Below are 23,057 nucleotides of genomic sequence, written 5' to 3'. Positions count from 1 at the left end.
GTTTACATCAGCTTTTCAAAATATTGAGTGTGGAAAACAACTTTATATGACAAAGAGGCTACTGCACTGAAGTTCTCTTAAGAAGAGATACTGTATTATAGATATCTGCTGGAAAAAATGACCTATTTCAGGAATTTCTAGTGGCCCCTTCACAGAGGGATCTTGATTTTGGTCTTGTTTACTATAGAGCACTACACCAAAAGTTGCAATGGAAATTTAAGTTAACTTGCTTCCAGCATAGTGTTTATAATTCAATTAAATACATTAAATCTGTAGTTAGAACAACAGAATTTAGGTTAAGATATTTGAGACTATTGTACGAAAATATAAGAATGACTGGTTTACAAATTCATTGCAATTTCTACAACTTTTGTTTAGTGAGTAAGCAGCATTAGTGCTGCATAAAGAGAGGAGATGATTGCCTCAACAAGGTCTAAAAACTGCTTTAGACATGGCAGATAGTCTTAATGCTCATTCTGTGCTACAGGAACAGACTAGATCATAACAAATTTGGGAATATCCACTTGAGCACTCTCACAGAAGAGACAGTATATAAGGATAAATCTAGGTGAGGGCAACAAATAACCATGGAGACTTACAAATAGGTTTAGCTCTACCAAGCAGTAAGAAAGCCAGAGAGGAGGCACAAGATATAGGTTCTGTTAGGAACTTCGTCTCATGACAGCGAGGCCAACCCCGAAAGACCTCAGATCCATTCTGCTCTGAAGAAGAGTTTAATCAATGTAAATCGTTCAATGGGAGTATTACCGGCAAGAGACTCCTACTAGGGCATGGAGAAGGAGGAAAAGAAAGAGATAGTTTAATATCCCCAAGGGACGGCTTGTGTTTTGATCTACTGAACCTCCTCCACTTCATTCTGTGAAGAACCAGGATCCAAATGAAACACTGAGTATGAGGATTTGCACTAAATCCACCCATCAACTTGTGAATCAAGAAAATCAAAGCATTCCACGGCTGAGACTCAATCTGGCCCTTTTCAAAGCCTCTTCAAGAAGGAACAGAGCACTATGGCTTCCAGACCCACAAAGTAAAGGCTGCACAGATGATGTAGTGCCCAGTCACACATCTGTCATTGAGACAAACATTGGACAGTCTGGTGTTGGTGAGTCTCCACTTGGAGAGAACACATGGACCAGACTCTGGAAAAATATTTCATGCAGGTGGAAAAAAAAAAACAACAAGGATCCGTGATCACCACTTTAACAAGTGGAAAAACACATCTAGACTTAAGAGAAAGCAAGTAGTTCAGGAGATTTTAAATTGAAGGACATAAAACAGTATGTTTTGCCTCCATTTCAGAACACATTTTTCTTTTTGAAGTTGTCATGGTTATAGGGCAAGCAGCAATTTAGACCCCTTTGCAGTCCCTCTCAAGTGCACCCCTACAAGTAACCATCTTTTTCTCAGGGTGGAATTTCACAATTCATCCTATGCTTAAAATGGGTCTCTGGCCACATTCCCCTTTTTTATCAACTGTTATAATGACACAGGTCTAACTGTATTTGGAGCTTGTGACTAGAGACTGATTAAAGTGACACAAACATACTATTAATCCAAAGGCACATAGCAATTAGAGTACAGGGTTAAAAATAAGAAAAGCCTAAACACATAGTCTTACCTAAGCCTAGACTTTCCTTGAGAGTTTAAGAAGGTTTCACTTAACCCAGGCCCGCCAAGAACTGGGCTAGGTGAAACAGGTTGCCCCTGCAACTGCTGCCTCTCAGACATTCTGATGTTCCATTCTGTATCTCTCAAGTCACAGGTTTTCTTTTTATTCATTCCAAAGTCCCTTTGTTCATAGTTCCTGCTTGAAGATGTCCTGGGATTTTGAGTAGCGTTCCTGAAACTGACCAAACTGGCTTATGCATTTCTCTGGAGGATAACTTTAAACGGTGCATTTCTGGGATTGTCATTTTGAGCACCAAGCAATTGAATTCCGTCTACAAATTGTTCGGGAATTCCTGTAGGATTTACCCTTTACTTATCTTTTAGCCCACAAAGCAAACACTAAAGCTAGATACACAGATACAGAAATATAACAACAACAATTAATACAGATACAGTAACTCCTCACTTAAAATCATCCCAGTTAAAGTTGTTTCGTTGTTACATTGCTGATCAATTAGAGAACATGCTTGTTTAAAGTTGTGCAATTCTTTCTTATAACATTGTTTGGCAGCTGTCTGCTTTGCCCACTGCTTGCAGAAAGAGCAGCCCATTGGAGCTAGCTGGTGGGAGCTTGGAACCAGGGTCGACTGGCAGCCCCGCTATCAGCTCCCCGCTTCCCAGGCTATCAACTGCCGGCAGTTCAGCTGTCCCTCCCCGCACTGCCATGTGCTGCTCCTGCCCTCTGCCTTGGAGCTGCTCCTGGGAGCCTCCTGATTGCTGTGCAGGGGTGGGGGAAAGAAGAGTGCTAATGTCAGTGTCCCCCTCCCCCATACTCCTGCCCCCTGCTTACGCCATCTCCATAGAGCGGGGGGCGGGGGTGTTACAACAGGGCTCATGACACAGGGAGCTTGCTCGCAGCAGCTGCTGTCTCAATTTGCTGATCTACTTAAAAGGCAATGTACTTACAGTGGGGTTAGTATACTTAAAGGGGCAATGCGCATCTCTCTCTCTCACACACAGGCTGTGTGTCTCTGTCTGCCATTCTGTCTTCCCTCTCTCCATTCCTGCTGCCTTGTAGAGTGTGAGGCTACATTAACAACAATGTGTTAACCCTTGAGGGCTCAGCCGAGTACTAGTTCATCATTTAGCAGTAAGGCATTCCCTGGGAAATATCCCACCCTCTGACTTCACCACCTCAACCAAACTTAACAATCATCATTGCTGTGTACAGTATTAAATTGTTTGTTTAAAACTTATACTCTGTGTGCATATATATATATATATATAAAATATAGTCTTTTGTCTGGTAAAAAAAATTTCCCTGGAACCTAACCCCCCCTATTTATGTTAAGCTAAATGATGCTAAGCGAATCCAATTTCCCCATAAGAATTAAAGTAGCATTTTTCACAAAAATAACTACAAAGTTAAGTGAGGAGTTACTGTAATTCCCATGCTCTTCACAGAAGCGTTGCAAAATTCAAGGAGAATTTGCTGCACTCCATCTACACAGACTGAACACCACACACTCTTCAAGGGGATAAAATTCAAATAGCTTGTTGGAATAAATCCCTGTTAGATGAAGAATATGTTCTTGTGATGGGAGCTCTGAAGAGCTTTCCTCCTAAACCTGTGCATGATAATAAACTTTTATAACCACTTTAGAGTTTTTTAACATGTTCTAAGGTTGAATCAGAACCTTGAAGGATTTGGGAAAGTGTAGCACAAACACTGTCAACTCTTATTACTGGCCGACATTAGTCTCTCTGCAGCAACTGTCTAAGAATAAAGGCCACACTGAGTCACAAATGGTAAACCAATTCAACAGTGCTGGACCAACTACCTCCTTTCTTTCAATCTAGGGAAATGAGAATGTGTCATCAAGAATACCTGATTCTATTGTAGACAAGCAAGACGATATGAGACACTTATTAATATCAGATCATGTATGGCATACAAATTCAGCTAATTTTACAGGTTTATTTAACAGAACACTACTACACAGAACCAAAAGAAACATGATGGTGAGCAGAACTCACAAACTGTCATGGTTTATCTTATAACTGACATATAGTAGTAATAGCTCCCTCTTGAGTTACTGTACTGTCCCATAAATATGGTGGTACTAATGACTCATATATGATAATCCCCTGGCAGACAAATACCACAGCTCACCTTCAGAAATACGATCTGACAATATATCTTTTCAAATGCTGAAATTAGAATGCTTAAGTTACTGAGCATCTAAAAAAATGATTTTTGACAGATCTGGATGAATCACTCATCCAGATAAATGCATGATCGTGACTCACGTTGCAGTAACATACTAGATCCCTTCAGCATGGGGCCTTTTTACATCTAAGGATAATTTTTATGTAACAATTTATTCAAATTATTCTACCTGGAAAATGTGGTAAGTAAATCAAATATATAAAAATTTCAAAGCTTTCAAACATAATACTTTACTGTAAGAAATACAGCAAGTCTCTTTTTTAAATATCTAAAGGGGACTTTTCTAAAAATATGTAACAACACTTTTAAAATATTTTTAGGCAATGTTTTACTAACCCTTAAACTGCAACTTCAAATTGTTTCAAAGATAAAGAAGTGACATGAAATAACTCATGTTTCTAAATAATCTCTATACAAACTGCTATTTTGATTAGTTACTACAGTAATTTCTTAAATGTATAAACAAATGGAAATGATAGAAAAATGTATTCAGTATTCCTCTTTACAGTGAATAAAATTTCTTAACTCAAATTAGCAATTTTGGAGTGCTAAGACTTTATCTTTAGACCAATAGCAGCTTAGGAAGAAGCCATCACTTGACATTAATGACTTTGCCAGTTATTATCCTATTTTGACCGTTCTCTTTTGAGGCGGTCATGGAAGGAAAATACCAGCTTCATCTGGATTCTTCTGATATACCAGATCCCTAGTACTCTAACTTTATGTCTGGTTTTGGTACAGAGGCTGTATTAGTAGCCCTAGTCATCTATCTCCTCCTGGCAATGGAAAACACCTGACCTTATTAAATCTATCAGCAGTCTTTGATAACATTACTCATGAGGTGCTGCTTACCCACCTGCAGGATCTGTCACAAATTGATGGGACTGTTCTGCAATAGTTCTGTTTATTCTTTTATAAGAAGTCTCAGAAGATGATAGTAGGTAATTATTCATCACTCTAAGGTCCCTCTTATGCAAAGTCCTAGAGGATTATACTTTGTTGCCCCTTCTGTTCTGCATATAAGAGGCTGCCAGGGAAGTTTGAATCATTTGGAGCTGCAGTGTGAACAATACATGGATAAAACTCAACTTTACATCATCTTTTTCACAAGTGCAAGATGGTGCAGTTTGCTAATCCATGTCCCTGTCTAAATCATGCAATGGTGAAGCAAAAACATACTGGCTGAAAAACAGTCTAGACAAGACAGAGTTAATGTGGCTGGCACAGAATATTATTTACAGAAGCTGACTGTAGATGTGACTGCTTTCTCTGTTGGCGTTTCACTCCATGTCAAGTTGGTTGGCATTCTGGGGAATACATTTGGACCTTGTTTTATGGCTCCAAATTCAAATGCCTTTTAAATTGACTATAATTATTTTATAATTGGATCAGAACAACTACAAAACCAAAACTCAGTCACGTTAATGCAGCAAGCTACAAGCAGTCACACTTAATTCTTGAGTCAAGCTCTTAATTCAGCTCCAGTAGCAACTGAAAAGACTTTTTATTCTGCCATACAGAATGCTTCAGGCCAGGAAGATGCAGCAACCATTTTTGCCACAGATCTTAAAATTCTGTACACAGTGCCCTCAGCTGATCTTGAATTTCCATGCTCTGCAAAATTGTGGTAGTTTATATCTCATCTGCAGTTAATTACCTTTCATTGTTGCAGAATCCATTATGCAATTGTCACCACTACACTGATTCAACACCATGTATTCTTCTTAAGACTACTCTTTAAAACTACTAGGAAGCTTCAGTTTGTGTAGAACCCAGCAGAGCGAGATGACATGCACGTACTGCACCTGTGCGCCATCAAATAGATCCAACACTGGCTCTCAGTACTCTTCCAAGTGCATTTCAAGGTGTTGGCTTTAATCTGCACATATAAAGACCTATATTATTTGGGACTTGACTATCTTAGATATTATTTTTCTATGTACACCATTATGACAATGGATATAAACTGAAGTGTTTTTGCTGACAGTCTCTAAATGTGCATTTCTGAAGACTGGAGGCAGAATCCCTGATGGTAGAACTTGATCCCACAGTGTGACACTGTGGCCGAAAGACCTAATGCAATTGTGAGATGCACAAATAGGGGAATCTTGAGTAGGAGTAAAGAGGTTATTTTACCTCTGCCATTGGTACTGCTGCGACCGCTGCTGGAATACTGTGTTCCATTCTGGTGCCCACAATTCAAGAAGGATGTTGATAAATTGGACAGCGTCCAGAGAAGAGCCACAAGAACGATTAAAAGAATAGAAAACATACCTTATAGTGATAAAGTCAAGGAGCTCAATCTATTTAACTTAACAAAGAAGTGTTAAGGGGTGATTTGATTATAGTCTATAAGTACCTTCATGGGGAACAAACATTTAATAATAGGCTCTTCAATCTAGCAGGGGAAGGTATGATCTAATGGCTGGTAGTTATAATTAGACAAATTCAAACCGGAAATAAGGTGTAAATTTTTAAGGGTGAGAGTAATTACCTATTGGAACAATTTACTGAGGGTCGTGGTGGGTTCTCCATCATCGACAATTTTTAAAATCAAGATTGGCTGTTTTTCTAAAAGATCTGCTCCAGGAATTATTTTTGGAAGTTCTCTGGCCTATGTTATACAGGAGGTCAGACTAGATGATCACATTGGTCCCTTCTGGCCTTAGAATCTATGAATAGCAAGCTTGTCAAGCCCACATTTTTTAACTTCTGAGAACTGTGCAAGTCCACATTTTTCAGCCAACTCTTTGCTGAATGGGTCTGAACTGAGGCAGTCTTCATTTTAACTTTCTTGTCTTTTTATTTTCTGATTTCTGAGTTACTGATTAAACTATGCAGAAAAGAAGCAGGAAAATATAATAAAATTCAAGTTAAAAAAAAACACAGAGTCCTCATTCTAAAGCAATGTTACATATCTATCTTGCCTAATCCAGGTAAAGTTTCTTGAAGACAAATGGTGATATTCAGGATATTCCATATCAGCCCGTCCTCTAGATTTCAACCAATTAGCGGACTCTTACTTTGCGTTTTTAAAATAACAAAAATAATGTAAATGTATATTAAAATTGTATACATCTCTCTATAAACCTGTATGCACCACTTGTCTTCTTAGATTAGAAACGTACTAAAATGTAGGGACTGTATCAGTCTTCATATGTATATACACAAACAACAGCTGGCACAATGAGGTCAGGTCCTGATTGGTACCCCTGAGTCTACTGTCAAATAAATACTAAATAATAAGATATGCAACTAGGTATGCAACTCGGTGATGTGCAAGATATGCAATTCAGTGATGTCTATGGAGATTGCACGTGCACATCTGCAGGAAGAATACAGCCCCTAAATGCAATTTTAAAAGAAGTACACTGAAGGTTGCTCTTAAAAAAAAAATTTTAATCAATTTGTAAAGAATAAAAAAAAAACCTACAGGCCTGACAGGCCTAACAGTCCAGCCTGCAGCTTGCTTTCAGTTTCGGCTTTAGCAAGAGTCACAGCATCCAGAAATAGCTGGAAATATTTCGCTTCACTACGGTACATACAGTAACTTCACCATACGCTCAAGGGAAAAATGCATTCATGTATCTACACTATTCCAATCATAAATCATGATTCTTCCCCCTCGCTCCTCCATCAGCCTATTGGTATTTTTGAAACTTTCTTTGGGTGCATCGATCTGATAAACGCCATATGGTTAAGATTCAGTCAATATGTTTTTTCTTACATTATCGTTTTCATCAGCCAAAAGCCTGCACGCCCCAGTGGCATTACAAAACCAAAGACCAAATAAACTCAACGTGTCTTCAAGCGAAGGTATCTATTACAACTGCACTTCTTTAAGTGTTTTATTAATCCACTGTTACAGAAACACAAGAAGCTTAATAAAAAGACTTAGTCTCAATATGAAAAGGAGTACTTGTGGCACCTTAGAGACTAACCAATTTATTAGAGCATAAGCTTTCGTGAGCTACAGATCACTTCATCAGATGCATATCGTGGAAACTGCAGCAGACTTTATATATACACAGAGAATATGAAACAATACCTCCTCCCACCCCACTGTCCTGGTTTGTTTTACCTGGATTTGTGCTGGAAATGGCCCACCTGATGATCACTTTAGATAAGCTATTACCAGCAGGACAGTGGGGTGGGAGGAGGTATTGTTTCATATTCTCTGTGTATATATAAAGTCTGCTGCAGTTTCCACGATATGCATCTGATGAAGTGAGCTGTAGCTCACGAAAGCTTATGCTCTAATAAATTGGTTAGTCTCTAAGGTGCCACAAGTACTCCTTTTCTTTTTGCGAACACAGACTAACACGGCTGTTACTCTGAAATTAGTCTCAATATGTTACAGTTATACCAAATAACAGCACAGCTGGAACATAAGCCAGCAAAATAATTTCTCCTTTCAGCATTCCATTTTTTACTGTTTAAATGTGTGATCATTATCAATGTGATACCAAAGAAATCATCGTAATCTCCTTACAAGCATATATGATTTGAAAACTGTACAAAAAAAACAATTAAATACTTTGATCTAACATTCTATTTTAAAAAGCCTCTTATATATGTTTAAAAAGCTAGCGTTGTAAGATCCAAATGTTACTTATCACCATTTCTTATGAATCATTAATCTACTTAAGGAGACTGAAATGTACCAGAACTTTGCATATCATAATACATCCCCCTTTTCCTCCATTCTACCCCCCATCCAGTGCCACCCATATGCTCTTCCTACCAAGCCCATCCCCAAACACAAATACACTTGTTCCTGGCAAGCCAGAAATTAAGCTTATAACATAGAACACCAATAGAAGATAAAAAGTTTCTTACCTCTTCATAAAATTTCAGCTGAGGGACAGCTTCATCAATTTCATTCATACAATAATCTTTAAACAGCAAAAATCCTAAAACAAATAAAAAATACTTTAGAGAGGAAAACATGAATTAACATGGTCACTTCCAGGCAGGATGTATAGTAACCAATATTCTTTTGGAATTTTTTTGTTCCTCTGTAAGTATTGTTAATGGCTGAAGTATATCAATTACAATTATTTAATGTCTGTACAGTATTTTGAAAATGTACAGTAACATAGAAGTATTGCTATTAACTTATTCACCTGAGTTGCATTAAACATAATCCTTTTTCATTTGCTTGTAATTGTATAATATATTCACATTGTGCACTGAAATTTTTTACGCCTGGCCTCTGACCAAAGGTGAATTTTTTTCGGAAAGCTTGAATAATATCCATCTCTGAGCTTTCCACAAACGAGGAGGGAAATTATAGATACATTTTCCTGTTTCAAACCATTCAAACCACATTTTATAGTAATAACAATACCAGCACCACTTTTCTAACCTACTAATACTTAGATCTTTTTTACTCAATATTTCAAATACATTTTGTAAACAACATCGTAACATTAAATTATTTTCAAAGACACTTGTAAAGACTTGAAAACATGACTACTGCAGTCTGTCTGATGATCTGTTCCTTGATTCCCAAGATGGGATGTTGAGCAGAGTGTTTGTCACAAGCAGTGTTCAACAAACATATCATTTTCACGTATACCTGAGCTGAGATCTGCTATCCTGAACTATCTTTTTGCTCAGCTTACCATGGATCTCTCTTGCCAGCGTTAACCGTTATGGCTATCTACAAGACTCTAGGAGCTGTTAGTATGCATGCATTCAGCTCACTCCAGCAACCAATACCTTTTTCCTTCCTTTCACTTAGTAAGTGCTCACTGAAATCATAACCAATGACAGATGTGGTCATGAAACACTAAGGTACAGTTCAACGGGCTGGGATGCTGACAGACCAGCTCAGATCAAAGCAAAAGGTCAATTCACTTGTTTGTGAAGATCAAAGTAGTATTAAGCATTAGTATGCGTTCAAAGTAATTCACTCGTATGCTAACAGAAATCAATAGAGATGTTGATTGTATTGTTTTCATCTATCTATATCCTGTACTTAATTAACCCTATATCAGAGGTTTGTGTTAGTATTAAGATGAAAATTTACCTGATGTGTAAACTTCCTGAAAACCAATGCATGTTACCTGAATTGCTCTCACTTATCTATTTCTATAGTAACGTAATGGTAGACAATTGCATAATGTAGATCACTAACTGAATTACTTATCAAAAAGAAAAGGAGTACTTGTGGCACCTTAGAGACTAACCAATTTATTTGAGCATAAGCTTTCGTGAGCTACAGCTCACTTCATCGGATGCATCATGAAAGCTTATGCTCAAATAAACTGGTTAGTCTCTAAGGTGCCACAAGTACTCCTTTTCTTTTTGCGAATACAGACTAACAGGGCTGTTACTCTGAAACCTTACTTATCAAAGAAATCTTGTGAATGCTAAAGAAGGGCCTAAGGACTTTAGCCTACAAATATGAATTTCAAAGCAAGTGGTCACTGATGCAGGGACCTGAGGTCAAAGACTCAAGATGCACTCTTCATCAAAGGAAGCACCCATGTGGGCGAAGGCACCTGTCAGCGTGTCTTCTGTGAGTAGGATCTATAACTGCTGATATAAGAGAATTATCCTGTACCTCTGGACTGATTAATTCTATCACGGAGGAATACTGAGAAACTGGACAGAGATCTCTGGAGCCATTCAAGGTAACCCTGAGAGATTTATGGAAAGCAGAGATGAAGTAATCTGCTAGTTACCACTTTGGATTTACAAACTTCGACTCAGCTGTTAATATATTTTACCTGCTTTGACTTCTCAATAACTTTCATTTCTTTTCTTAGCTAATACATCTTTAGTTACTTTCCTAAAGAATTGGCTACCAGCATTGTTTTTGGCATGAGATCAAGAGCATCCATTGACTTGAGGTAAGTGATTGGCGCTTTGGGTCCAGGAGTGACCTAATACATCGTGATTTTTGGTTTTAATAACCTTTCATCACAAAGTCCAGTTTGACTGGGTGATAAGATTGGCTAAGAGAGCCTAAGGAAACTGTCCCTGACTCCCTGGTAAGGCTAATATTTGTTACAGACTTGGTGAAATCAAATTTATAGAATATACCACCAGTTGGGCAGCATCTGCCCTGTTTCCCGACAGTCTGACCTGAGATTGGCATGCACAGTTGTGAGCCACTCCAGACAGTGACACAGCATTAGATTGTTTTTTATTGGTGATGGTTTTTAGTTGCCAATGTGGTGCATCTTTTACCCCCCATTGTTGTATTTTTTTATTTTATTTTATTTTTAAATTGTGACTTTATTTAGGAAGTTTTAAGAGGTTTACAAATCCTATGTGTGTAAATATGAGAGGAAATACAATTATTATTACAGTGAGCTTTTGATTAGAAAAACATTATACAGTAATACAATCATTGGCTCTCCCTATTTAACAGATGTTACCAAGTTACAGAGTAAGCATCTTTACACTAACCATGATATACTGTTTCTAAAAAAGAAAAGGAGTACTTGTGGCACCTTAGAGACTAACCAATTTATTTGAGCATAAGCTTTCGTGATGCATCCGATGAAGTGAGCTGTAGCTCACGAAAGCTCATGCTCAAATAAATTGGTTAGTCTCTAAGGTGCCACAAGTACTCCTTTTCTTTTTGCAAAGACAGACTAACACGGCTGTTACTCTGAAACCTGTCATATTGTTTCTAGTGGTTTAATTAAATTGAGTGAAATCTCTGATTACACATATTTAACAAACCAGGCATGTCTAGCAAATGTTACTATTAAAAAAAAACAAACCTGGACAGGTGTGCTTGGGGGTTTTTTTTTTGCAGACGAATGTACTTTGACTATTGAATAAATAGTAATCAAATATCTAAGTATTTATTTGTCCTCTATCTTGCTGAGTATAGTACTGGTGCGTTAATTTTTTCATAACAAACACCTCCCATATTTTTTAACCATTTCTCTAGAGACAGACCATGCTTTTTCCAATGAGAAGCTCTCAGTAGCCTAGCAGCTACTAGCAGATGTGGGATGAATTCTTCATTTCCTTTTGTGACCATTTCTTCTAGGAAGCCCCAGGAAGGTTACCAAAGGATCATTTGGTAATAAATATCCAATAATTTGTGATAATTGGTTTTGAATTGCATCCCACTAGTCTTTAGTGACCTGGACATATCTACCATAGATGCATAAAATCTCCTCTTTCCGCACAATTTCTCCAAAATGTATTCCCATTCCATCTATCTATATTTTAACCTGAATGGCATAAGGTACCATTGAAACAGTATCTTAAAGAAATTTTCTTTTATTGTTCTACAGCCAGAATCAGGAGCCCAGAAAGGAGTTGGAGTAAGCCTGAAGAGAGAGCAAGTTTGGAGCAGAGCAAGGAACAGGCAGAAGCAAGAGCAAGACGAGGAACAGAGTTGGACCAAGAGCAAGGCTGGAGCAGGCTAAGGCTTGGGGAGGTGGGGGGTCTCTTGCCCCTGTCAGACAAGAGAGATTTCCAACCCTGGAGTGATGGTGAGCAGACTGAGCTGCTGTTCTTCCTGTGAAGTTGATATACCTACCCTGAGAGTCACCAGACCAATTCCTGGCTTGTGGATTGGCTGCAGCCTAGCATAGGAGTGAATCACCCTACAATCACTTCTACTAAAGTTAGCTTTCTGTATAAAGTAGCTCTTCCAGGAAGTTGAGGAACATAATGGCTGACTTGAAAGTACTGGTACCATGGAAGAGTGGACAGTTAAAAGTAGTTTTGATCTCTAAATAAGTTAGAAAAGTTTCTTTGCTGAATAGCTGGCTAACCATTTGTATTTCATGGTTTTCCCAGTCTTTAAAGTTCTTTGGTTTGCAATTTGAGTTAAGATCTTGATTGGTTGCAATGGGAGTCATTGGTAAGGGAAAATAACTTATTTTTTCTCAAGTTCTATAGAAAAGCTGTAGAGCGGCATTGGGATGTGTATACATTTCTGGAGGGCATGATATTTTATAAGTCTATGATAGCCTAGTGATATCTTCACTACACAATTTTCTTGTTCAATAAAAAAAAAAAACAGTATTTGGCTGGGTTAGAGAGCCCCTAGTCCCTTACTGCTTTGAGCTTATTAGCTTGAAAGTACCACAGAACATTTGGAATAGTTAATTCATGCTCCTTCATTGGTCTGTACAAAGTATCTGCACTCTCTCTTTTTCACTCTCTTTTTATGACCTTCTTTCAGGTGCATTATTAGCTTATGTAAGCAGTTTGTGGGGAGGGAAGTGGGGGGAGGTTGTTGTTTTTTGTTTGTTTTACAAAAAACATTTTATATATTTACACTTTCTTGGTCATAACAAAAGGACAAGAATATAGAAAGAACAGTTAATTGTGGATTACCACAACTTTTATTAGCAATTGTAAAAAGACAAAATCTTTCCACATTATTCAGTGGACTAAGGTTTTTCCTTTATAGCCATAAGAGTTTAGAAGGAAATCAAGTTGGCTTTAGTGAGGGTTTTTTTCCACCCAGCAAATCCAAGATAAAACAAAAATCTCACATAAAAACAATGAAATACAACAAACAGCTTGCTTTAAAAAAAATTAAAAAGGATCCACAGATTTATAATACAGTTCACACATTATTACAGACAATGCAAAAAATAATTTTATAGAAGAACATTCTCCAAAAGCCCAGGATCAAGCTCCAGTAGAAATTAACATAAGAACAGAAAAAACATGCATGTTTAAAATTGGGTGAGTCAGCACTAAATTAAAACATGATGAGTTAATTCTCTTGGGAAAGAACAGAATTTAATCTACTTAAGAGACTGAAGTAGAAAACAGTGCTGCCCCTGGTTTAGTTTAGTTACTCTGAGTTTACCAGTTATCTAAATTATTCTTAAATTTTCAAAAGTACATAAGTGACTTAAGAGCCTACAGCCTATTTTCCAGTGACTTAAGAGCCTAAGTTTCAATGAAAGGCAATAATTCTCCGAAGTATCTAAGTCGCTTTTGAAAGTGGGACAGACACCCAGGTTATTAAGGGCTTTTGAAAAGTGAAAAATGAAGACCAAAGAGATGACATGAGGAATCTTACTGAGTTTCATTGGGTGGATCCTGGTTGAGGCTAACAGTAAGCCAATTTGATCATCATGTGATTATTTATGGGAATGAAACCAGGAAATTACATTCAACTTCACTGATCTGAGTCTCAAACTTGTGTCAGTTAATTGTTAGTCATGCTAAAATAAGGCCACAAATCCAAAACTAACACATCTAGTTTATTTACTCATTTTACATGATGCATAGCCCAACCTTAATTACACTGAAATCAAAGGGGGTTCTGCTACTGACTTCAGTAGAAACAAAACCACATAAAATGTAATGCCAGAAGAAAAACTGAGAACCACAGAGTTGGGTGATTTAATTAACAATGCTGCTGAAACATGAGTGAAGTTTAACCTGACCTCTGAAACTAAACTGCAATACTGCTAATGTATTCAGATTATCACTTTACTCCCACGAGAAAAAGACAGGAGAGAGAGCAGGAGGAAGACCGCTCCTGAGGATGTGTCAAGCAGAAAAAGAAAATCTTGATTTGTAATGTGCAAAGTTAAGGCTGCTATTATCAATCTACAGCAGCAGCACGGAGGAGGGTCTGTTCTCCCATGGACAAATACCTAACTCCTTTTAACATCAGTAAGAGTTTCACATTCCAATCTGAATGGACACTAGTGAATAATTTTGAGAACAAAAAAAACCAACAAACAATGAACACAAAATAATTATGAGACTGTCATATGTATCACAGGTAATGGAACAAACCCCAGGGTGGGATAACTATGTTTGGAAGTAGCTTGTTTATTATAACAATAGATGGCAGCAAAGGGCCTCTACAGTTGGCTTTGTAGCTTGGCAGCTGACAAGTTTTCCCGGTCCATGAGCTCCTCAATGTGGTGGCAGTATTGTCTCAGTCAGAGACAAGATAAGCCTCTTTAAATCACAAACATTTAATTGGAAAAGCCTACTAATTCCTAGCCATTTTAAATGTTAAATCCAAAGGCAACATACTTTACATTCAAACTTGTTTCTTTCTAACATTCTCCATATCCTCATTAAACAACAGAGATTCTAGTCACCACAAATACATCTTACTTATTATTTAGAACTTTGTTAATCTTTGAACAATAGAAAACAACTGATTAGAAATGATAGAATTATCTATGAGATATTATGTAGCTCACAGCAAAGCGATGGGAAAATCATATTGTGCAGAAGAAGGCTTATTGGACATGGAAAAGACATTTTCAACCATACACTTGAAAGAAAGATACCTTTAAAGTTGATTTGATATTAGCTCTGGTATCAAACCAACACTTGTCCCACTCTGTAAAGAAACAATACACAACAAATTTGAGAGTACAAAAGTTTTTCTCTCTCTTTTCTTTCCAGCAGGTAGGTTGACCAAAGGACCAGATTTGATTTAAATATCTTTTGTCTTTCAGTTTTATTCTCAACACAAAGAGTTGAAACTTAACTAATAGCTGATTACCAAATTATAGTTTAATCAAATATTTTTGAGTTAAACAACCTTAAAATACATTTTGCTTCCTTTTTCAAAATAAAATACCATGTTACAACTTACAGCAAAGCTTTATTTTAAGTTACTTAAAAACAGAATTATAACAGAAATGCTAACACAAGTTAAAAAGCATGCTGTTAACATGAATCATAATTAGAAAAATTGAAAACACAAAATAAGAAAAGACATTAATTTAGAAACAACTTAATCAGGAATCATTCAACATTCAGTCATGTAGCTTTAGCATTAAAATCACCAATAATCCCTAGCAAAAAATGCCATGAAGTCCACATGCTATGATTGTTAGATTATTGTTAGGTTTCAGAGTAGCAGCCGTGTTAGTCTGTATTCGCAAAAAGAAAAGGAGGACTTGTGGTACCTTAGAGACTAACCAATTTATTTGAGCATAAGCTTTCGTGAGCTACAGCTCACTTCATCGGATGCATAAAGTGGAAAATGCAGTGAGGATGTTTTATACACACAGACCATGAAAAAATGGGTGTTTATCACTTCAAAAGGTTTTCTCTCCCCCCACCCCACTCTCCTGCTGGTAACAGCTTATCTAATGTGATCACTCTCCTTACAATGTGTATGATAATCAAGGTGGGCCATTTCCAGCACAAATCCAGGGTTTAACAAGAACGTCTGAGGAACGGGGGGGGGGGGGGGAAACAAGGGGAAATAGGTTACCTTGCATAATGTATAAATTATTGTTTTCACTCATAATCACTTCAGAAAAATATCCTGCACTCTTCCACTCCCTATATGAAATTAAATATAATGAGCTTCCTCTATAGGGTGACCAGATGTCCCGATTTTATAGGGACAGTCCCTATTTTTGGGTCTTTTTTTTTTCTTATATAGGCTCCTATTACCCCACCCCGTCCCGACTTTTCACATTTGCTGTCTGGTCACCCTCCTCCTCTATCACAAACAATGCATTTATTCTATTTCTAGATCACTTTTGCTAATGTTGCTTTTCCATGTAAGCAACTGCTGTAGTTGCCATGAGATGTTATGGGGAAGGGAAGTAGTCCATGCATATCAAAAATGGAATTGGACATGATCAAGAAGCAAGACTCTCTATTAACATGTGGCCAATAATATGAAAAAGTTTGAGAACTGCTGAAGTCTTGTAATATGTTCAGAAACATAATACACCAGAACTGTAGGAAATAATGTGGCATTTATTACTGGATCTGTGGGCAACCCTTGCTTTGTTTGACTCAGCAGTGAAAATATTTGAGGGTGAGGAAATATTGTAATTTTTCTTTTGTCTCTTAGAAAATAATACATATCTATTCTGATAACATAAAAGAATCCAGTGGATGTTGCATTTGGGCGGGGAGAGGATCATTCTGTCCTGGTTAAATTAAAATAAACCACAGAAGAATCATCCCTACCATCTAATGCACAGGAAAATGCTTTTTCTAGGTTGATTGACTTTAATGTTTTTCGTAGGAGAAAATTTAATACAATACCATATTGTAGCCTGATATAAACATACTTCAGCCTGAGGTTATACAATAGGTGCAATCTATTGGTTCAAATGTTTGCTGAAGTGTAGAGAAAACTACTGTATTATAGTTTTTAAAAGACAAAACAAGACAAAAGCAGTCTTGTCTGGACAGAGGGAGGACAAAATCATTTCAACAATAACAACGTTTCTTACTATTAAGAAAAGATCAATAGTGATCACCTTATGCACTATCAAGAAATAATACAGCCAGCATATTGAATCTGAAGAATTTCATATATTTTTAAAAAAAAAAAAAGGCTCTTCTAAATTGCCCATATTTTTTTAACCAATGTGACAGATCATCACTTTTGCAATATTAGATCTAACAAAAGCAATCAAGTACTGATCACAAACCACACATTTAGGCTTGGAAGGGTCAGGTTTTTACTGGTAAATGTTGGAAAATGTCAATTTCACGGTACACGCATCAATAATTATAGAAATTTCCAGATAGGCAAAGTAATAAAAATGGTGCTTGAGATCTTTATTAGAGTTTGATTTAAGGATATTTATTTTGTACATATTGATGTGATGTTGACAATTTGTTTTAATGGATATAAAGCTTTAACTTTTTGAATCTCAACATCTACTGTCATTAAATAATTACAGTCTGACTTCCTCACTGTCTGACTCCCCCACATAATTTCCCACAACTGCAAAAATTTAAATGGACAAAAATAAAAAAGCTTTAAAATAAAAATCAATAGTAGCTGTCAAACTTATTTTAAAAATCTAATTTTTCCAAAGCATACATATATTCTTTGAAACTCCCCTATCCTTAAACTTTAACAGATTACATAGGAAACCCATATTTAACAGATCAAAGCAATAAAATAAAAAAATCATCCATACGTATGACTCTGTGAGTCATTTGTTATCACAGCCTACAAAAGCATGTCTTAGAATTCAAAGCTTACTGTCTATTCACATATCAGAGTGGTTGATCAGCCTTTTGGGGAACTATTATCTTTAGCTTTAGTTAGGATCCAACTTGGATTTCAAATTTACATATGCTTTGTCCTACTGGGTTGCCCCTGATTTAGCCAGTTATCGTGAAGATGCAATAATCCCCAAGTCCATAGTGGGATTCTGATTAGAAATCTTCAATGCCATGCTTCATTCAGGTAATTTATTTACATGTCATTCTGAAGTTTAAATCTCTTTGTCTGTGATCAGGATGGAAGTCTCACTAGACCAGGCTTCTTGAGGAGACTCCCAAGACTTCCTGCTTTCGGCCCAGCAAGAATCACCTTTTTTGAGTTTATGACATTTTAAAAAATTTAGAAGTAAAGCACATTTTTTCAACCTTTAAGATTACTTTGATCTTAGGAAATTTAAAAAAAAAGTTTGACTAAGTTTTATTTTACTTGAACCAGATCACCCCATTTCTCATAGAACTCTGCCTCCTCCTTCTCTGATACTCTAGGGGAGACAATGTTAGGATATGCTCAGAGAGTTCTCTCTGGCTCACATCAGAAACAGATTGACCAGCCAGCTACAGGAAAACCTAAAGGGGCCGTATACCTCGCCAGTTATTCAGTTACTGGTACTAATGAGTATTGTTTATTACAAAGTATGGGTAATTAACAATGAAAAGTACAATAAAATAAAAATGCTAGTATGGAAACTGAGCACATATTGATACAGGTTGACATCTAGAAAGCAAACTGCATCCTCTTCCAAAATAAATGCTTTTTTATTTATATGGCCCATCAACTTTGTTACTTTTGCATAGTTGTTGAAGAAGCTTAAACAGAAGCACAGAAGGCAGGGCTGGCTCTAAGTTTTTGCCGCCCCAAGCAAAAAATTTGCCCCAAGCTCCAAGACCATAACTGCCCAAGCAAAAAAAAAAAAAGGATAAAAGGATGGCCGGAATGCCACCCCAAGCACGTGCTTGCTTTGCTGGTGCCTAGAGCTGATCCTGACAGGAGGACAGGTTGTTTACCAGTGACTAGAGTTCTTTGCGTATGCTGTCTCTGCATACCCACACTGGAGGAATTACAGGCTAGGATTCACAAGTCCACATAATAGTTTGTTTAATTTGTAACATTTATCTTAATTTCCATTTTCTTTATGTGGGGGACTATAGGCAAAAGGACTTTTATATCTGACCACTGAGTGTTGCCTTAGACCTTACTTCATCTATCCAATTGATAAATTTCTGTTGTGAACATTACAAAAGCTAAAAAATTGCAAGTGAAATTCATATTTGTGGATCTCTCAGCAGCTACATTTACAGAACTAAAGCTCATTTGCTAAATATTTTAATTTGGTTTGTACATGATAGAAAGAATGAACACCACACAGCAAAATAATGCTGAATTAATTGGACCTGTATTTGAACAATGAACTAAGGAAGACTACAGTCATGCAATTACTGAAGTATTAAGAGGCTATTAAAAAGTGGCACAAACAGTGATGAATGCAGTCAAAGAAAAATCTCTGGCATGTTCCCAGCAACCAGCTCATTACTCAAAAGAAAACAAAGGCAGCTGCTGGAAGGAGGAGAGTGTGAAAATATACCAGCAAAAAATTTCTATCAATGCCATGCTAAATATTTTCATCCTATTTAGACTTTCCCAAATTTTACACTGTGTTATTATAGAAAAGTAAAGGTTGGTGGCAGCACTGTGTGAGGAACAACAACATTTTTTGTACCTGCCTCCATTACACTGATCTCTTCTTGCTAGCTTTGCATTTTCTCCCAACTTGCTAGCTTTTCATTTTCTCATAGTGCTAGGAGTAACTGACAAGAGCCAGGAGCTAAGGAGGACAAGACCGGTTTCAGATGGTTAAGGGAATAATAAGTAGAAGTAACTGGATGAAACTGTATAAAGAAAACTGAATTACTAAACATTTATTAAAGATAAATAGAATAGTTAATTGTATTAATTATTCCTGAAAGTGTACAATGAATATTTGGAAAAATGCAAAAGTAAAGCCAATTACAGTGAGAAGCAGCTCCTTCCTCCCACTCCCCCACCCCAAATTTACTGAAGTGCCATTGCTCGAATTGTTCACAATTAGGCTGGATAAAATACTTGAGAATCTACCATAGAAAACAGACAATAAGCAATGTAACCCAAACAGCTCCTTAGCCAAACTGCATCCTTCTACTCCTAGATACGGATGGAAAAGACTGTGAGAAAACTCAGTTCTGGAAAACAGAAATTAGACTTCATATACATACATGATACTTCATATCAACTTCCCAGTTCAAAACCTTCTTTGATTCCAGATCAGTTTCACTCAATATTGCACCCTCAGCAAGATTGCAGATGACATTAAACTGGGAGGAGTGGCAGATATGCTGGAGGGTAGGGATAGGATACAGCAGGACCTAGATAAATTAGAGGACTGGGCCAAAAGAAATCTGATGAGGTTCAACAAGGACAAGTGCAGAGTCCTGCACTTAGGACGGAAGAATCCCATGCACCGCTACAGACTAGGGGTCAAATGTCTAGGCAGGAGTTCTGCAGAAAAGGACCTAGGGGTTACAGTGGACAAGAAGCTGGATATGAGTCAGCAGTGTGCCCTTGTTGCCAAGAAGGCCAATGGCATTTTGGGATGTATAAGTAGGGGCATAGCCAGCAGATCGAGGGACGTGATCGTTCCCCTCTATTCAACATTGGTGAGGCCTCATCTAGAGTACTGTGTCCAGTTTTGGGCCCCACTACAAGAAGGATGTGGAAAAATTGGAAAATGTCCAGCGGAGGGCAACAAAAATGATTAGGGGACTGGAACACATGACTTATGAGGAGAGGCTGAGGGAACTGGGAATGTTGAGTCTGCGAAAGAGAAGAATGAGGGGGGATTTGATAGCTGCTTTCAACTACCTGAAAGGGGGTTCCAAAGAGGATGGCTCTAGACTGTTCTCAGTGGTAGCGGATGACAGAACGAGGAGTAATGGTCTCAAGTTGCAGTGGGGGAGGTTTAGGTTGGATATTAGGAAAAACTTTTTCATGAGGAGGGTGGTGAAGCACCGGAATGCATTACCCAGGGAGGTGGTGGAATCTCCTTCCTTTGAAGTTTTTAAGCTCAGGCTTGACAAAGCCCTGGCTGGGATGATTTAGTTGGGGATTGGTCCTGCTTTGAGCAGGGGGTTGGACACTAGATGACCTCCTGAGGTCCCTTCCAACCCTGATATTCTATGATTCTGTATTTAGGAAAAAATGGCAACTGTTTTATTAAAAAAAAGATAAAGCATTTTTATCTCAGTGATGTACCCACAAGCAGAATGCTTAGTGAAAGAAGCTGAGGGAATCAGTATACATGCCTACTGTTTCCAAACAACGGAGTCTGCCTTTCCACTTATTGGGTGCTGTGCCTGGCCCACACGTGCAACTCACTGCCAAGAATGTGGCAAGACAATTTTGCTGAATTTTTTAAAAAGGGGTCCAGGAAAAGCACTTGACCATAATATCTGCTCCCGTACCTGGACACAATGTCAATATTTCGGGTGACTGGGTAACAAAACGGCAGATGAAATTTAACACTGATAAATGAAAAGTAATGCACATCGGAAAAAAAAATCCCAACTATACATAGACAAAGATGGGTTCTAAATTAGCTATTACCACCTAATAAAGAGATCTTGTAGCCACCATGGATAGTTCTCTGAAAACTTCTGTTCAATGTGCAGCAGCAGTCAAAAAGGCTAACTGTATATTCGGAACTACTAGGAAAGGAATAGAAAGAAGACAGAAAATATCATAATGCCACTATAGAATTACATGGAACCCCCCCACACTTTGAATACAGTATCCAGCTCTGGTCACATCATCTCAAAAAGAGTATAGCAGAACTGGAAAAAGTTCAGAGAAGGGCAACAATGTATGGAGCAGCTTCCGTACAAGAGGAGATTAAAAAGATTAGGGCTGTTCAGATTAGAAAAGAGACGGCTAAGGGGAGATATGTTCGTGGTCTATAAAATTATGAATGAAGAGGAACGAATAAATAAAGAAGTACTATTCACACTTGTACACAAAAACCAGGGTCATCCAACGAAATTTATAGGCAGCCGGTTTAATATAAACAAAAGGAAATACTTTTTCACACAACGCACAATTAACATGCAATGCACTGCCATGGGTTGATGTGATGGCCAAAGTATAACTGGGTTCAAAAAAGAACTGGATAAGTTCATGGTGGATAGATCTATCAATTGCTAGAAGCCAAGATGGTCAGGGACACAACCTCATGCTCAGGGTGACAGCAAACCTCTGGCTACCAGAAGACAGGTGTGAGGTGTGGATCACTCCATCCACTCTGTACACTACCCCAGAAGCTCTGACACTGATCATTGTCGGAGACAGAATATTAGGCAAGAAGGACTATGGTCTGAGCTCTTATGTGCTTAGGTATTCAACCCACATGACTTCAGGTGTCAATTACTCCTTTCAGGGACCGATAAGGAAATTTCCTCCTTCCTGAACAGCACTGTACAGTACCAATTCCACAGGTGCAAATATAGTTCTTCAAGTTTGCTCTAAAGGCCTTCAGGCATAAAGAACCACATGCTGGTGGTATTAGCAGGATATTATATAAAATGAGACACAGGCATTCCCTGAGACATATGTTTTGACTGCCTAATCTCAGAGGCGCTAAATTTTGCCACATAAAACTTGCTAGTTAGCGCACACAGTGTCTTTCTTATGATGGGACAGGACCCAAGAATGGGAATCTACAGAGGACAGTATAACATTCGAAGTAACACATTCTAGAACCTATGTGGTACATTCCACACAAACACTTTCCTTTGAAAGAAGGCTTTCTATGTTTTAAAAGGATAAACTGCAACTAACACATAAGAACCTACAGGGGAAAAGAACTGGTTCCTTCAATATCATTCTCTTTCTTTAAACAGATAATAAAAACAGGTGCATATTTCACCTTACAGTTAAGTATGTGAGGTTATTTCATCCACCAAAACACAAGTTTCCCATATCACTTCCAAATATGACTCATAGTTTATAACTGGAACAAACATATTCTATGTAGATCCAAGTACAATGTGATACCATCAGAACAAGTAACAGAAGCACTGCCAGATATATTGTTTTTATGATGAAAATATTAAAATCTCAACTAGACCATGAACACTGGATAACCAATTACTGAACTCAAGAATAGCTCTGCAGTGGAATACTTGTCTAATTCTACTCACATTGTAA

General features: G+C 37.6%; 1 protein-coding gene across 17 annotated transcripts in view; it reads right to left on the bottom strand.

The window, feature by feature from the left end:
* The window catches only part of GRK3 (G protein-coupled receptor kinase 3), a 123,260-nt gene that overhangs the window by 58,519 nt on the left and 41,684 nt on the right, over positions 1–23,057 (bottom strand). For 10 of the 17 annotated variants that reach the window (XR_012155089.1, XM_073313102.1, XM_073313103.1 and 7 more), the window contains one exon: positions 8,699–8,772. Coding sequence is in view for 15 of the 17 variants with exons in the window: in XM_073313102.1 (XP_073169203.1) it covers positions 8,699–8,772 (74 nt within the window). In the remaining 2 variants the exon portion in view is untranslated. Of the gene's footprint in view, positions 1–1,639; positions 2,547–2,595; positions 2,717–5,995; positions 6,045–6,353; positions 7,658–8,698; positions 8,773–15,117; positions 15,178–23,057 lie in introns of those variants that run through there. The other 7 variants (XM_073313109.1, XM_073313108.1, XM_073313112.1 and 4 more) reach the window with 6 other exon arrangements.

This window comes from Lepidochelys kempii, chromosome 15, assembly GCF_965140265.1.
Source record: "Lepidochelys kempii isolate rLepKem1 chromosome 15, rLepKem1.hap2, whole genome shotgun sequence".
Classification (NCBI taxonomy): domain Eukaryota; kingdom Metazoa; phylum Chordata; order Testudines; family Cheloniidae; genus Lepidochelys; species Lepidochelys kempii.
The sequence above is the reverse complement of the archived record's forward strand: the minus strand, read 5'-3'. Positions and strand labels throughout refer to the sequence as shown.